General features: G+C 42.2%; 2 protein-coding genes across 2 annotated transcripts in view; one reads left to right on the top strand and one right to left on the bottom strand.

Moving 5' to 3' along the window:
* Positions 1-16,123, bottom strand: part of LOC103804863 (uricase-like) — a 24,838-nt gene extending 8,715 nt beyond the window's left edge. Inside the window, exon 1 of the mRNA XM_009077498.1 lies at positions 16,067-16,123. Within this exon, the coding sequence (XP_009075746.1) occupies positions 16,067-16,081 (15 nt within the window). The 5' untranslated portion in view covers positions 16,082-16,123. The remainder of the gene's footprint in view (positions 1-16,066) is intronic.
* Positions 145-9,273, top strand: DNASE2B (deoxyribonuclease II beta). Its single transcript, XM_009077497.1, has 6 exons — positions 145-260; positions 3,986-4,163; positions 5,453-5,534; positions 6,563-6,724; positions 8,164-8,361; positions 8,918-9,273. Exons 1-6 carry the CDS (start codon positions 148-150, stop codon positions 9,271-9,273), a joined length of 1,089 nt encoding a protein of 362 aa, XP_009075745.1. The 5' UTR covers positions 145-147.
* Positions 16,124-16,387: the final 264 nt, after the last annotated feature.

The following is a 16,387-nucleotide window of genomic DNA, read 5'->3' as shown; positions in this document are numbered from 1 at the left end:
CCCCTGCCGTGGGAGCCTGACCTGCCCTGCTGGCTCCGTGTCCCGGGGTGTGCTCGCTGCTCCCCAGCAGGAGCTGGAAGCTAACGCAACACAACTTCTCCTTTTAGAGCCTACTCGGTGCTCGCCCTGCACAGCCGAGAAACCAAAATGCCCGCGGGATCTGCATGGTGCCACCCTGCTTTGCTCCTGCTCCTCTCCTCCATCCCCCTGGGGGCCGCGGAGATTTCCTGCAGGAATGAAGACGGGAAGACAGTTGATTGGTAAGTAAATACCATACAGGGGAGAAACGCTGGGGGAGTAAACATAAACACTTGAGATTAAACTGCGAGAAGTGGGTGGGTCACTGAGAAGCAACGCAGAGGAATCGCTGGTTCAGTCCTGTTTGTCTGTCAGTCGTGGCTGAATTTTGTGTTTGGAAAACCTAGGACACGTTACTGAAATGTGCTTTCATTTCACTGAGCCAAGCACCGTACTGTGACTAACTGCAAAATAATCACTGCTTTACACAGCGTTCATGTCTCATGATCAAAGGGAGCATAACCTGTATTGGGGTGCCAAGGCTGTGCTTGCCAGCAGCAGCCCCGGGGGCACACGGTTCACCTGGCAGGGAAAATGTCCACATCTCACCCTCAGCCTCATAGCTCCTACCTGAACAGCAGCGTGGGGAGACTTGTCCCCTTGCTGCTGTGGGTGAGCAGGAGTGGAGGCTGAGCCGCCCCAGGATGGATTTGGGAGAGGCATGGGATGGCAAAGCTGTCTGTGCCCTGTGACTGAGGAGCACAGGTCACTCCCCACACTGGAGCTGCTGGTGCATTATAGCTAGTGCCATCCCACTGCCAGCAGTGAGCCCAGCTTTGGGGATTAAATGATTAATTCCATTAATGCACTTTGAAGATGAAAGATAAAAAGTACAATTGTGAAATATCCAGCCCAGGTTTAAAAAGTCAAATGAGTGTTCTTAAAAAAGAGCACAGAAGCTTCCCAAAGATAAATAACAACCAATTTCAAAAGAAAGGTGTTTTTCTCATGAAACAATATGTGTTTTTCTGGTGAAACAATGATTAGTTTGGATACAAGTGATAAAGAAGTAGGCAGGGAAGGCAGGAGCTCCTCACATCACGGGCAGGCTACTCAAGCAGGAGCACAAAATTGGCTTTGCTCTGTATCGGCGTAGCATCAAATGTATGAGGGCCCAGACCATCCCTGTGATTAGCCACTCTTGCTAAGACTCTTCTGAATAATGTAATTTTTTTCAGGAATTAGACTCTTAGTTGGTGCAGCTACCCAGCAACTTAAAGGTATGAGATATTTCATTTGTCCCCAAACTGGAATTAATCCTTACAGAATTAATTTATTTGTGCAAAAGAAAAAAAACACCCCAAAACCCCTGAAACAACAGACCAAAATCTAAACAACCAAAAAGCCCAACCGACCAACCAAAAACCAAAAAAACCCACAAAACCCCAACAAAACATACAACCCCCCCAAGCTTCTACCATCCATTTCTTAAATGAAGAAAATTTTTGTATCCAAGTTCTCTGAGAAATTCTTTGAAAGCTGTGGCTAGGAGTAATTCACCTGTGCCTCTGTGTGAATGTCAGCAATGTGGGCCTGTTTCAGGTGGGAAATTGAGGGTCTGCGCAGGCAAATCTATGTTCCCTTTGATAAATTAAACAGGAAGAACGGGGTGGGATTTCCTTTTCAATGTGCCCTGATCAAACAAAAGAGAAACTTGCCTATCTGCCAAGGTCATCCTCGTTTATTGAGAAGAAAGAGAGAGCGTTTGGATTCTGGATTTGGTTGCTGTGAAACTGACAGGAGAAGCAGAACTGAAACTTTAGGAGAGCTTCCTCTTAACCAAAATCTGTCAGTGCCCTTTCAAACCAACACAGCAGGTTTGATTTTCAGTTAGCAAGAGCTAAGAGTTCCTACTATCCAGTAGTTTCATCCTGCAGTATTCTAGAAGTACTTGGTATTCACACACCCTTTCATTTGCTGCTAAACCGGAGGAATCACTTTTGTTATCTGTCCTGATCCCATGTACACTCCCCAGGAGTGCCTGGGCAGGAAAAAGCCTCCCCTGTGTATTCATTCCACTCAGGAGCTCGTCCCACCCTCTCCACTGCACCTCACACTACCTACTGGGGGCTACCAGAGCAAATGGCCATGGGATCAGCTCTCTAAGGCAGGCAAAGTCTTTCCTTTATTCATTCAAACCCACTGTGTTCTCTGGGAAGCTTTCCATACAAATAAATGCCAAAACTGTGCTTTCTGAGAAGTGTTGAGTCAAGGACTGAAACCATGGATGCACATTGTTTGGTTGTGGGCTTTTTAGTGGTGAAGTAAAATTCAGTCACAAGCAAGCAGTGTGACAATGCTAATCGAGTCTAAGCAGATTTACTTTTCTTGGTTCTCAGGAAAATGACTTCCACTCTGCTCCCACAAATGCCTAAGCTCTTCAGAAATTTCCTGTTCACAAATAGCAGTAAAGATTTTATACAACTTCAATTTGTAATACACTCAGCTGGCTTTCTGGAAAGAGCCAAAATATGTATCTAGTGGGAAACAACAAGCAATTTACTGGTAGCTCAATGCCTAGTATTTCCGTAGGAATACGTGCTAAGGTGGATTTGTCAGATGCAAGGCTGCAAACACCTCCAGAGCATAAATCTTCCAACACATTTCAAAAGAGTTTGGAAAGGCTTCATCTATTAATTCCTGGATCAGCTCATGGTACTGTAACTACTGCTATTCCTCTCCCTTCCAAATCTTCATTTCAAATAAAGGGATTGTTGTGACTCCTGGTGCACAGACAGGCACAGACAGCTCTCCCCAGCCTTGTTATATAAATCACCTGCTTCTCTGTGATCTGCCATCAGAAATTATTTCTCCTGAGATACTTAAGGAACATCACTCAGTAAATGGCAATGCAGGTGGATTACCAGGATCACCAGTGCTGTGTGTTTCTTTTCTCCCTGCACATGTACATTTCCCATGGATTAAATGTTCTTTAGCAGAATGTTTTTTCCTGCCACTTCTTACCTGTATTTGGAGATGCCTTTCATGACCAACTTGAGGCTGTAAATCAACTGGGCAAGGCTTACTCCTCCTGATATGCATGTAGGGTTAAGCACAGGCTGCATTTTTTGTAAATAGTGTAGACTGAAAATAGTGCTACTCAGTCCTTACTATTGACATACATAACAAATTACTCAAGAACAACCCTCAAAGAAAGTGGCTGAATTAATTATATTGTGATTAATCTCACGGACTTGTGCACTGGGAAAACCTGTTTACTTTATCAGGGACCTTAGTATGAACTGAGCCATTTACTGACAATATTGAGTACTCTACAGTTTTGAAAAGATTTGTGTTTCTGGCTAATTGTTTGCAAATATCTAGTCTGCAGCAGGTTAGCAGAGTGCAAGTCTCTTATGAAAAGTGGGATTGGAACAACATTTTGTCACATTGCTTTATACTTATTTTGAGATTGTAATACATACAGACATAACATTATGCATTTTTAAATTTTAATACCTAATTCTATCTATTTCATATAAAGCCATATTTATATAATATGTAAATTGTTTGACCCTAAGAATGTTAGACTGGGTTTGGGACCTGAGGTTCTCTACCAGAACCAGGAGCAATAGGGATTGGTGGACTCCAGACCAGGGCTACCTCAAGTTCTTTAGGAGTACCAACAGCAGTCTGGCCACAGCAACAGGAGTTTGGTGCTGAATCAGCCCCCCTTGCTTGCTAAGAATTGGAGCAGATTTGTCTGCAGCAGGTATTGTGCTGCCAAACTGCAGCTGGTTCTTGCCTGGGTCATTGCTTTGAGGCTGGGATGTCCACACTGCACACTGCTCCCCTCCAGCCTAGGCATCCCTGGAGTCACTCTTCTTTCCTCAGGTAGGAAGGAAATACTCATTTGCATTCAAACAGGGTGGATGTAAACAAACCCAATTGCTCTTCACTGTTGCAGGTTTGCTCTTTACAAGTTGCCAAAACATGCCAAAGGAGAGATTCCCATGCTGGGCCTGGAATACATGTATATGGATGTCCTGGCTCCGCAGTGGCAGCTTGGTAAATACCTCATCAACATGACACAGGGTGCTCTGGGGCAAACACTGGAGCAGCTATACGACACATACGAATCCAAGGCAAGTGACATTTAATTATCATTTTGTTAGTATGTTTAGTTGATAAAATTGCATTTCATGCAAATGATATGGAACCAGCCAAAGTAAGCACATAGAGGGAAGGCCAGACCTGACCAACTAGGCCTACTAAAACACATCAAGGGGAGAACCTTGGCAGCTGGGCAGATTATTTGCAGTTATGGCTAAAATTAGAAATTATCCTCAAACTTCTAATTTCTAATCAAGCTTTTTATACAGTTGGAGTTTGCTCATGAAAAAAAAAGTGTTGGTACATACTTCCTTTGACTTCTTCCCCCTCAATTCATGTTGAGCAATGTCTGAAGCTGTGAACTGGCTGTGAACTCAGACCAGGGCCAGTGGTGACTGTTAACAGAAACTTGTCCTAAGTCATCCTATGTGCATGTGTTTCACACTCTGTCTCCAAACAAATCTGGGTTTTGCTCTTCCCCCTGAAATCACTGTGACTGCTCCAGCAGTGATATGCTGCCTGTTGGCCTGTCTTATTTTCACTCCCAGTTAGACACCTTGTTTATATTTGTGGGAAGTGATTATAAAATATCACAAGATCTGCCTATATTTTTTACCATTCACACAGTACTGTTGGGAGTCTGGGTGTGTCTTTGCATTTCTGCTGTGGGTTAGTGGTAGGGTGTCATTAATTTGTGTAGAGAAGAGATTCCCAGAAGTCAGTCATATATTGGGCAGTCCAGGAAATTGTCCAATCCCAGGTTTCACTGTAATTGTAATTAACTGTTTACAAACTCATAGTACCTTGGGAGGGGAACCGTGTCCCAGCTCCTTTGAAGTTCTCTATTCAGGGGAAATAAGGTGTGGCTATATGCAAATATTTAGCCAAAATGCTTTAATTGCTTCTCCTTCATAAGTACACTTGTCATGGCTATTTTTACTCAGCCAATATTTTCACCGGATCTGATTGCTAAATCAGAGAGAGGCACAAAAAACAGAGAGGGGAATTTCTTTGCAAACAAGGGCCCACTAAACCCATGTAAACTCTCTTAGCAAGCATATTTAGCCCCTTGAGAGAGGGCTGCTGCAGGACTGAGAGAACTTCCACTTCATGTTAACCAGGGCCCTAATGCTGAGTCTTCAGGTTTATTCTACTGTAATGTCTGTGGAGACTGTGTCAGCTGAACTGGGAGATGGATTAGGCTCATGAAGTTCACACAGAGGAGTCCTGAATTCTTTTTTCTGTTCCCAGCAGATGATGTTCACTTAAATGCCTTCCTTTTACTGAATGTCATGTTTCAGAAATGTGTGTTTCCCTGCAGAGGAACACTACTGCGTACGTGATATACAACGATGAGATCCCTGAATCAGACTCCAAAGGGCAGAAAAAAGGACACACCAAAGGTACAGGGAGATTCCCAAGCTACTCTTTTCTCCTTCTTAAAGTTGTGGATAGCATCTACTTATCTGTCTGTCTATCTACATATCTAAAATTCCTGCCTAAAGCAAAACTGGAGAATTATTTGCATGATGCGTGGTTTGTTGTATAGATACATATGCTGCAACTTCTGTTTTGGTTTTGCTATGCCTGTGCTGGGTTGAAGAACTCTTAGGGCTTATGGACTCTTCGTTTTCAAGAGCTGAAACTCATATAGGTCAGTGAGTACAAGCCACACTGTCCTGCGCCTGGTGGCAACAGCAGTACAAGATGTGAAGGGAAAGACACCCTCAACATAAACCCCTCCAGACTTTCTGGAACAAGACACTGCTGCCAAGATCATGGAAGCACTATAGTGTGCAGTTACAGAAAAGCAAGACTTTAAATAAGCATAAACTTCAGTGGAGATCTAAATGTTTTCTTCAGGAAGCAAATGGGGTTTGCCCAGCCTGACCCAGGGATGAACACATTTTGCGGAGCTGTATTTTCAGGCTGCAGCAGTGGGGACCCCTCAGGAGCTGTGCTCCAACCTGGAGCACCCTGTTGCAGGGGCAAGCACAGCCCATCTCTCTGCTGCTTTCCCGTGAAGGAGAATTTGGTCTGGGAAACAAAACACTGTGTTGACAGAATCTGTTTCCCCTTATGCAGTGAATAAATGAAGGGCAGGAAAATAAGCAGTGGAGGGAGAGTCACAGCCACTAATTCATCAGAACTTTTGAAGACAAAATTTGAGCAGAGGAAGAGAGGTTTTAAAAAGACATTTTTTTCAAAAGAAACATGGTGACAGTTTGAGTTAGTCTATAGAAGAAAGAATTGATGCAGTTTTAATACAGCATTAGTGTCTCCTATGATCCACTAATCTACTCTAGAACCAGTTTACTGTAGATGTTAACACATCGTAGTGTTTGCAGCAGCAAAACCAAAATAGAACACAGCTCTAACATCTCAGGTCTTTTTCCTCCTTAATTCATTTGCAGTAATGTTTTTTGGACAGGATTTCTACTCTTGGACAAATCACAAGGCTTCTGGGTGATTCACAGTGTGCCCCTGTTCCCTCCCATCCCTGAGGACGGTTATGGGTATCCAGCCACTGGGGAATCCTATGGACAGACAGCCTTGTGTATAACCTTCAAATATGACCAGTTCACAGAAATAGGTATGAAAATCTTCTCCCTAAGAAAGCCTTTGCCTCACTACACCTCTCTGACTGATTGCTTTCCTTGAGGTTTCACCTCAAAAATTCCTTGTTCTTAACTTTTGTTGTCAAATTGGGAAACCAAGTGGTGCCTGGAAAGAGCATTCTTGGCTTCAGTTATGTTTATCCAATGATTTCCTGTGTGAATGTGAGAAATTGACTCTTCCACTCTGTCTCCATCTCCCCGTGGGGACTGTTAGGATAGTAATAGTCACAAGTGCATATCAAGGGTAAACTCAGTCCATGCATACACAATGCTTTGGAAATATAAAGTAGGATTATTAATCATTTTTGCTGCAGCAGTAGCCTTGACTCATCAGAAATATGAAGTATGGAATAAGTATCACCCAGAATTTTCCCAGGTATTTTTTGCCACAAAAATTACCAGTATTAAATATATAAAAAACCCAAAACCCAACAAGATCTATCCCTGTAAGATTCAGAAGTATCTGACAGGGACAACTGGTACTGGAATCCTGAAAAGGGACTATCAAAAGGCATTACAAGAAGTCATGTTGGCATGCTCCTTAACTCTTTTCACACTGTGTTTTTTTCACTCTTTTTCTCAGTTACAAACCTCAAATCCTATTAATAAAACACATGCTGTGCAAATTGCCAGGCTGGCCACAGCTCAGAGCTATCTAAACCAGGTTGCTGTTTGTGGAAACGCATGTATGCCTGTGTTTAGGGAAAGGGGACTAGAAAATGAGATGCATACACTAATTCCTGCCACATCCTCCCAACTTCTGGTAATCTGTGGTTCAGGGATTTCCTGAGCTAGAAAGACTGGAATGTTCCTGATGGACTGGTCTTCCATGAACTCATCTAATGAGCCCATTTGTTCTCTTGCTCTTTACAATATCCATGGCAAGGACTTCTACAGTTAACCGGCACACTGTACAGAAAAGTAAATTTCTTCTGCAAATTCAATCCAGACACTGAAAGTCAAGTTCTGTTCTCCCTAAAACCAAACTAGACCCTTTAGCAGCTCTTCTGTTTGCATTTGGCTTGGCAGCTGTAACTGACTGGAAGCTACTCCTGTAAATACACACAGGCTGTCTGAGTGCTGTGGGGCTGCAGAGAGGCTTGAAGATGAGCATGGGTGGAAGTGGCAGTGGACCAAGACCACCAGTTCACCGTTCCACTAAGAATAATGAGGTGTGAGTGGGAAAACCTGAGCATGCTCTCCTAGCCTTTGTATGTGCTGCAGGGCCAGTGGGAATACAAAGCAATTACACGTATTTTCAGTTGCTAAAATAAGATACGTTGGCACTAACCTCATCCTGTGAAGATTAAGAAGAATTTAGGTTTTCTTTCCAAGGAAGAACTTTGCTCTCTTGATTGCTTCGCTTTAACACATTTTAATTCTGCATGTGTTCATTTCTGTGGGTTTTTCTCAGACCAACAGATGCTGAGTTATAATCCAGGAATCTACAGCTGTTCCATCCCTGACATCTTCCAAACAGATCTCCCAAATCTGCAGAAGCTCTGTGCAAAGTCCAGGCTGCCTTTGGCCCCCTTGCGCCACCTCTCCAAGCTCCAGTCAGCTCACGGGGAAACCTTTCTCCACTTTGCAAAGTCACACATGTTCATAGATGGTAAGAGAACATGTTGCTCTTTCTATCATACATTCTCAAGCAAGAAATAAGCAATTATTATGTCCTTTGACAATTAGTATTTTCTTTGAGAGGGAAAAAAGAAGTTCAACTTCAGAAATAAATGTAAGAGAGGGCAAGAAATGGTGTCCCAACCTATTATTCTATCAGCCCCAAAGAGAAAAAAGCTGGTCTTGGTCCTTCTTAAGGAGTTCAACAATGGAATATTCAGAAAAATTCTTTCCTTTTATTCAAAAGTAACAACAAGGAAATAAAATGGGGTTTGAATCATCTGGGAATTTTGGTTATGAAGAAGGCTTGCAATTTTTTTGCGTGAGCTGTCGGGACTGATTATTTGTAACAGGTTTTCTAGGAGAAGGAGGAAAAGTAGAAATGAAATTCTGAAACAAAAGTCAAAATAAGAGGAGGGGACAAAATTCCCTATGGCTGACTTTGTGCATTGCAATGAAATGAGCACAATTCAGGTGATGCTTTTCAGTCTGTTCTTAAATGATGGAACATGACAGACTAATTTCCCACACCCTGTATTATTCCACAGATATCTATGTGGCCTGGATGGCTCAGGAACTGAAGACTGATTTGTTGGCTGAATCCTGGCAGCGTTCTGGCCAAAAGCTTTTCTCAAATTGCTCTCTCGACTATCACGTCTACAACATAAACCTAATAGAGATGCCATTGAATTCCACCTTTCATTCCATTAATGATCATTCCAAATGGGCTGTTTCAAGTAAATCTAAAGATCAGTGGACCTGCATTGGGGACTTAAACCGTGCTGCTGAGCAAGCTTGGAGAAGTGGTGGGTTCATCTGTACCCAGAACGAACACATCTACAAAGCCTTCAGGCATTTGATAATCCACTACGAAAGCTGCAGTGATGCTTCCACAGTGATGTAACAAGCCATTCCTCCCAGCCAGCACTGCTCTTGCTACATAGAAAGTGTAGGAAATGTCTCCTCTAAACTGTATTTTCACTCTGAGAAACAGCCCTGTGAGTGGCCAGATGTGTTAGACTGTCACCTTGTTAGCTGTAAAAGCAGGTGGTGTGCAGGTAAATTATGGCTGTTTTTCTCTGATGTGGGACCTGCAGGCTCTGCATGTGCTGGGCCATCTCTGCTCTGTCCTGGCTCCTCTCACCATCCACACCAGAGCAGGATGGGATGCTGCTGTACAAGGCTGCACCAAAACACATCACCTGCAGCACTCTGCACAGGCAGCCCCAGGGCAACTTGTGAGTGAGGCTGGACATGGGACAGGAGGGACAACAGAAACCTCTCTTGTGAGCTAGGTTGTCAGGACTGGGCAGTTAGCAAGAAAAAAGTACCCCAAAATGCTTCAAAATTGCCCCATATTTCAGGCACTGTTGAGATTTATCACAGAATTTCTGCTCAGTTTGGGCTGAATCTCTTAAAGAGCTGAGATAATTGGATCCAGACAGGGAGATGAGTAGATCTGTGGACAGGAAGGCTTTGTTTTCACATGATTCATTTTATAGAGAATAAATGAGCTTTAAATCATCATTAAATCATCTGTAACCAATAGCTTGGGAATATTTTTAGTGCTTTTATTCATGTACAGCAATCTTGTAAACAAATAAACATGTCCAAAATATGAATAAGCAAAATAAATTAAGAGCAAAAAACGGTCTGTTTACAGTCTCCCTCTTCCATCTCTGTAGTTATTTGTGGTTGGCTACAATGTTTTATAGCTGCCAAAGGAAAAATTGAGACAATTAGGAAAAAATATATAAAGAAAAGAGAAGGAAATATCTGAAGGAAGATGTTATTTAACTTACATTTTCACATTACAACAAATGTAGCTGTTAATTTTCAATACCTCCAGTCTCAGGCTTAGTAGGACCTGAAGTTTGTGTGGACTTGTTATGAAGACAAAGCTAATTTTCAAAATCCTGATGCACTCTTGGGCTCAGATTTCAAAATTTTATCTGTATTTAATATGTTCCTAAATATATTTATAGAATTCTATCTCACCCATTTTTTTCCTGAATTACTAATTATAAGCTCCAGTCTGAAGAGCTAATATTTCTGTTTTGCTGTGTTCATAGTCCCTACCACTGATTTTCCACAACAGTGTCTTAAAAGGAAGTAGATACAAAGAATTGCCCCAGAACCACAAGAGGTTGTCAAAGATTTCCTTCCCTTTTCACTGGGAACGATCAACCAAACAACAAAGTGTACATAGTCCCAAACAAATTAATTTCAGAAAACATTTGTGCATACCTCCTGGAGAGATAGAAATAATGTATCTGGCAGATATTGAAGGGAATTGTGCAGGAATAGATTTCATAGTTAGCCAGTCTGGATCGAAGGCAAACCTCAGTCTCATAGCTCTTTTCCCTGCATATGTCCCCATAACATTTGAGAAATAATTTGCTTAGTAATGTTTCTTCTCTGATGCTTGTCAAATTGTTTTATAGGGGTTTTTTTCATTGTTTTGCTAGCTGTGGTCAAGCAACATCTCTTTGTGGCAGCGAAAATTGCCAGTGACACAGAACACTGTGCCATGGGACGGTAACGCTTTGCTCAGATTAGCCAAGATAAAATTAATCTCTCTTGCCCATTTTTTTAAGGCAGACACTAACCTAACCTGCCTGTCTGAGCTCTTCTGTCTTGCCCACAGCCTTGTGTGTGCATGGCCTCAGTGTACAGGACCAGCAAGAAATCCTTCACTGGAGACAGTGCTGGTGATGCTCACCATGGTGTGTCAGAGAGCACCTGGACCTATGGCACAACCTGTATTTCTGATGGTATTTCCAAATGCTCAACCACAGCATTTGGGCCACAGAGTTCAATAGCAGGGTTTCTGCCCCACTGGTTGTGACAACACTGTTGCCACAGCCCTGCTCCCCAGGTACAAGTCACCAGGCCATCACTTGTCTAGGTGCTGATTGCTGTTCTGAATTATTTGATCAATTGATAGCTGTCATAAAGCTTTACAAGACTGCATTCCTCGTTCATTATACCCAAGACTGGCTGCCTCCACTTTAGCTGGAACTGAGGAGGCAGAAACATCAGTGGGAAGATGCAGAGAAACAACTGCAGCATGCAGCATTACAAGCACCTCAATAGCCTGGCTGTGCACACACTCGTTTCTGTGGTGCAGCAATTAAAAGGCTGCAGATCTGGTTCCCTCGTTTTTTTACTGTAAACAGCTTTAATTCAGTTTTGCTTTTGTTGTGTAACTTCTGTATTTGCATATCCTGGTATTTCTGCTACACACATTATGAAACATGGGCAGAGTCTTTGTTTTCCAAAAAAAGACAATCAACAAATTTTATTTTCAAAAAAAGATAATCAACAAAATAAACCATACAGATTTTTAAAGAGTTTATAACGCCAAGTTTTTCTGTGCAAAGGCAAGACCATAAGCCACTTAACCTCATATGCACTGTGATCAATCTGTAGTGTGGAGTTTTTACTTTTTGTCTATTTTATATATAAGTTCATAAAGTTGTTAAAACATGCTGCTCTATTTTAAAATGCCAAACACTCAAGAAATATCTGCCTGTCCCAGTGACTCTGTGCTGCCTCTGCTGCCCAGAATGACCCTTTTGACTGGGCAGACTGGTTCCTGCAGAAGGGGACCTGCTGCACAGCTCCTCGGCGATTTTGGGGGACCTGCCCAGCAAAACTGACCCTGCAGAAGGGCAGAAGCACTGGATCCTGGCATGGAGAGGGAAGAAAGCTGCTCTCTTGTCTGGAAACCTGAAGTCTCTTCTCCCCAGCATGCAGGTATGGCTATTCTGACCCATGGGCTCTGTTCTAGTTAGACTAAATGAGGACATTTATTACACATGAAAATTGTTTGCCAAGGGAGTAGGAGAGGCCAAAAGCAAACATCCACTGAACATTACTGTACTGCAGCCAAGTTTGTAACAAACACAGCAGTAGGGATTGTTGTTTGGTATAAATTGCCTCGTAATCATTTCCACAAGCTGAGGCTCAGCCCCAGCATGCCTGCCACGCTCGGGAGGCACTGGAAATGCAGAAACAGCCTCTCAAAATACACACCTGCCACTCGACCCCCCCAGCAGGGCACCTCCTGCCCTCACCACCACCACCCCAGAGCAAGGGCAGGGCTCTGCCTAATTGTCAGTGTTCAAAAAAATCCTGATGATTTTTCTAAACCCCTGATGCTTCAGTAACACTGGTAATTATGCATCAGTAGGGCAGTGGTTTGCTGTGTTAGAACAGTGCAATGTACCACAGACCTAATGCAAGAGGTCAAAGGATTAGACTTTGAAGAAAAGCTGAAGTAAGAAATTAATTTGAAGGCTTAAAAACTTAAACTGTGTGAAGTTTAATTCCAGCTGGGCAATTGCAATCCTGGAAAACAGGCAGAGACATTGTGGCCTGAGCCCACATCCCGGGGCAGCCTTTGTGGTGGGATTGATTCTGGTGTCTCCACAGTGACTTAAAATACCCTGAGCCCTCATGATGGGAGTGATGAGCAATGTACAGGAGAATTTCTCACGGAGAGCTGGGGCTCCATGCCCACTGCCTGCCAGCAAGTCAAAGGAAGCTTTGGGAGAAATTTCTCTGAGCTGGGAACCTTCCCTTCTCCAAGGAATGCTAACTTGGCCTGGTGCTTGGACTTGTCACGGTGGTCCTCAGGCACACTTCTGAACCACAGTGAAGTCTCTTTCAAAGTGTGCTAGATGGCACTTTTAAAAGTACAGCAGTTCTGCAAAGCCCAGGAGGTTTTGATCATTTCACTGTCAGTAATGCCCAGTCTCCCAGCTATCCTTGCAAACCACACACACTGCTCCCCTCTCAGCATGTTTTGTGCAATTTTCTGCTCTCAGAATGGGAAGTTTCCACTAAGCACATCTAACGTAAGCGCCTGTGTCAGAGCTTCCTCAGCTCCCTGCAGCATGAAGGGAGAGGGTTATTTTTGTGAAGACATATGTGCCTCTCATCCCTCTCTCCTGTTTAAATATACACACTCCTGACTTCTGACAGTAATTAAATGCTCAATAACATAATTGTGAGAATTTTTTTTCAGGTATCAAAGCATCCTTGGCGTTATTAGCATAGTCACATAATTGTCCCCAGAGAAACTTACACCCATATGTTAACGCCCATAAATTATTGTGTGGATCTCTTTTATACCTTTATTTTCAGTTTCTGGGAAACATACATCACTGAGTACTTTACATGGCAATTGCTTCAGAATGTGTAAGCTGCCTATGCCCGCGGTGAAATGGTTTGGGAGGCAGAATAGTGCTGGCTGCATCTTCTGAAAGCTCAGTAAGCCAAAGCCTAACTGTGCTCAGAGTGTGATGCAAGAACATGATGCACCTCTTTAATTTCTCAAGGCATTTATTAAAAAGACAGGAATTTAAAAAGGAGGATGGAGATGAACAGAAATTTATGTTGATTAAGTGTGAGGAAACAAACCAAACCTTGTAGCAGGGAACAAATTTGTCATTGCACAAGGCAGAGAGCCTGAACTGAAATTCCAGGCTAGGATAGCAATATCAGTGTTTTCTAAATATCCTGATACCCAGAGTAGCTTAGCTATATCTGACACTTTTCTCTTTAGACTGGAGGTACCAGATTAAAGACCTAATCTGCTGAATATTCTCATAATCCTTAGAAATTTGGCACAAATGCAGTAAAAGTTGTGTGTGAACTCAGAAATAAGTTGTAGTACTTTCAGATCAGCCTCAGACAGGATATTATAATTTTTAAATGCAGACCCATTGCATCTTTATTTTTACGGTTTTTAACTGATTTATCCCAGTATTTAGAGCATGCTATTCTATGCATATTTGATACGTTCATTTTACTAAAACTGTTAAATACTAAACATTAGGACTTGAAAAATATATCTTGCTTTTTGTAAACAACTGTGTTACACTTTTACTCATGCAATTTTAGTAAGTCCTTTTGATTTTAGTTTTTTCATTTGAGTTTGCTTGACATTTCTACACAAGGCATCTGGTGACTATTCTGATTCTCCTGTAATAGGGATAAAAGTAAGGAAGATTCTTCCCCTCCTTTGATCACTTTGCAGCTTGGGAACTGCAAACTGATATTCAAAGCTTACAGGAGCAGAGCACAGTACTTCATGCTACATGCTGGAGTGCTGGCGATTGCTACAAGTGGTTCACTGTAGTACAGTAGTACTAGCATTGCCTAATTTATTAATCATAGCAATGTTGCATGCAGATTAGCCACATGGTTACGTGTCATAATACAGGAACCCAAAAATCTGTCCTCACATGTATTCATGCCTGCAAAATAAGGATATCACATTACAGCACTACACATTTTCCCCATTACATTCCAAAACCTGCCAAAAGCTCACTAACAGCCATGTCACCAAGTGTTTTCTTTTTGTTCATTTCTTCTGACTGTCTAAAGTGTGAAAGGATTTAGCTCCAAGGAGCTTTCATGTCTGCCTTTTTTCAGGGTTCTTTTTTGGGCTAACATTCTGCCAGACAAGCATCAATATTTCACATCCTGACCTTGTAAATCCTAGGCACTGTGAAAGCTAAATCTGCATCTTTTCCTTTCTTGCTTTCTACTCCAGTTTTTTCTTTCAGGAAAGTCAAGGTGACAATGAAGGGACTGTCAATTTTGCGTTGAACATTTTGCAAAGAAAGACCATGGAAGAAATGCTGCACAGCAAATTGGGACAATTTGTGCAGTTGCATTCCCAGCTGCTCACCAACCTCCTCTTTACTGCCAAAAGATGGGAAGAAACAGAAATGGGAGCAAAAACAGTTTGCAAGAGAAAGGGAGAAGAAGGAACAAGACAACTGAAGATGAGTGAGAAAAGAAGCAAGGAAGGAGAAGAAGGAACATTAGAATAGTCAACACCAGGAAGGTCAGAGACCTTGAGTGTGGTGGCAGAGAAACATTAGGAGTTAGCCGTGCAGAAATCCAGTTAACAGGATGTTTCATTTACTGTGAGAGTTACTTAACATTTATCCATTTTACATATACAATATCCATAGGCTATGCCACAGAGATAAAAATGAAAGGCATAAACATAAGCAGCTTAGCCAAATGGTAAAACAACACAAAACAGCAAAACAACACCTGGAGGGAGAGCTGCTCCCTCTCTGTTACCAAAACTACGAGAGGTGGGGTAAGGCAAAGTCTAAAGCATTAAACAGGTAAAAGTAGGAGGGAGAAATGCTTAAGCTGGGCTAAACAGTTTGAACCCCACATATTTGAACAACATGCTAAAACATTTGTTTGAATGAAGGAAGCTACTATTAAGGTGTAAAGCAAATACAAAACTGCAGTGAGAACTGGAGATGCAAAACATTCACAAGAGCAACTGCAGATCATTTTGTTACAGTGATGACACTAAAGCAAGCTGCATTAATTCCTGTAGCATTCAGAGAACTGCAGGCAAAAAAAAGTAAATACAAATACAAAAGAAGATAAACAGAGCATACATAGTGATGAGCTAATTAATGCTTTTTACACTTTGCTCTTGGGATTATTTTTACATCTATACTTACAACATATGGCCTTTATTCTCAGGTTAAAAGTCAAGCTTTGTTTAGGAACCTCCCCAGTTTTATGTTTTCTTCAGTTTCATGTCTGATCCTGCTTTTCTCTCCAGCACTAAACAAACCACCACTGGTCTAACATAGTAGTTTCTCACTGCACTGAGTCAAAATCAGCAAGTATTCCTAGGTATTACTTACTGTCACTTGGCTCATGGTGGCTGTTTTGTCACGTCCCGATCTTGGATCCCACGGAGGAATAATGGCAGTATAGAAGCTGTAGCTCTATAAAAAGTGTCATCTTAATATCAGAGGAGGAGCTAGGCATAAGGGGGTGGCTTCACAAATGTAAATATTTCATAATTTATGCAGCAACGTGGCTTTTCTTTTTCCCCTAGGCAAAAACTTTAATAAAGGGATAGGTCTACTGCAACAAAGGAAACAACAGCAAAAAACAGAGACAAGGACACATCCTAACCCCATTAATATCAGCGGGAATTTGCCTTCATCTTCGGTGGGAAC

Source organism: Acanthisitta chloris, unplaced genomic scaffold (assembly GCF_000695815.1).
Source record: "Acanthisitta chloris isolate BGI_N310 unplaced genomic scaffold, ASM69581v1 scaffold15506, whole genome shotgun sequence".
Classification (NCBI taxonomy): Eukaryota; Metazoa; Chordata; class Aves; order Passeriformes; family Acanthisittidae; genus Acanthisitta; species Acanthisitta chloris.
Note: the sequence above shows the minus strand (reverse complement) of the source record. Positions and strands in the feature narration are given on the sequence as shown.

What these genes read in the sequence shown, in the direction of transcription:
- DNASE2B (XM_009077497.1), top strand. Translation starts at nt 148, where the DNA reads ATGCCCGCGGGATCTGCATGGTGCCACCCTGCTTTGCTCCTGCTCCTC. An exon ending in ACGACACATACGAATCCAAG is followed by an intron (nt 4,164 to 5,452) that starts GCAAGTGACATT and finishes GTTTCCCTGCAG; the next exon opens with AGGAACACTACTGCGTACGT. An exon ending in TGACCAGTTCACAGAAATAG is followed by an intron (nt 6,725 to 8,163) that starts GTATGAAAATCT and finishes GGTTTTTCTCAG; the next exon opens with ACCAACAGATGCTGAGTTAT.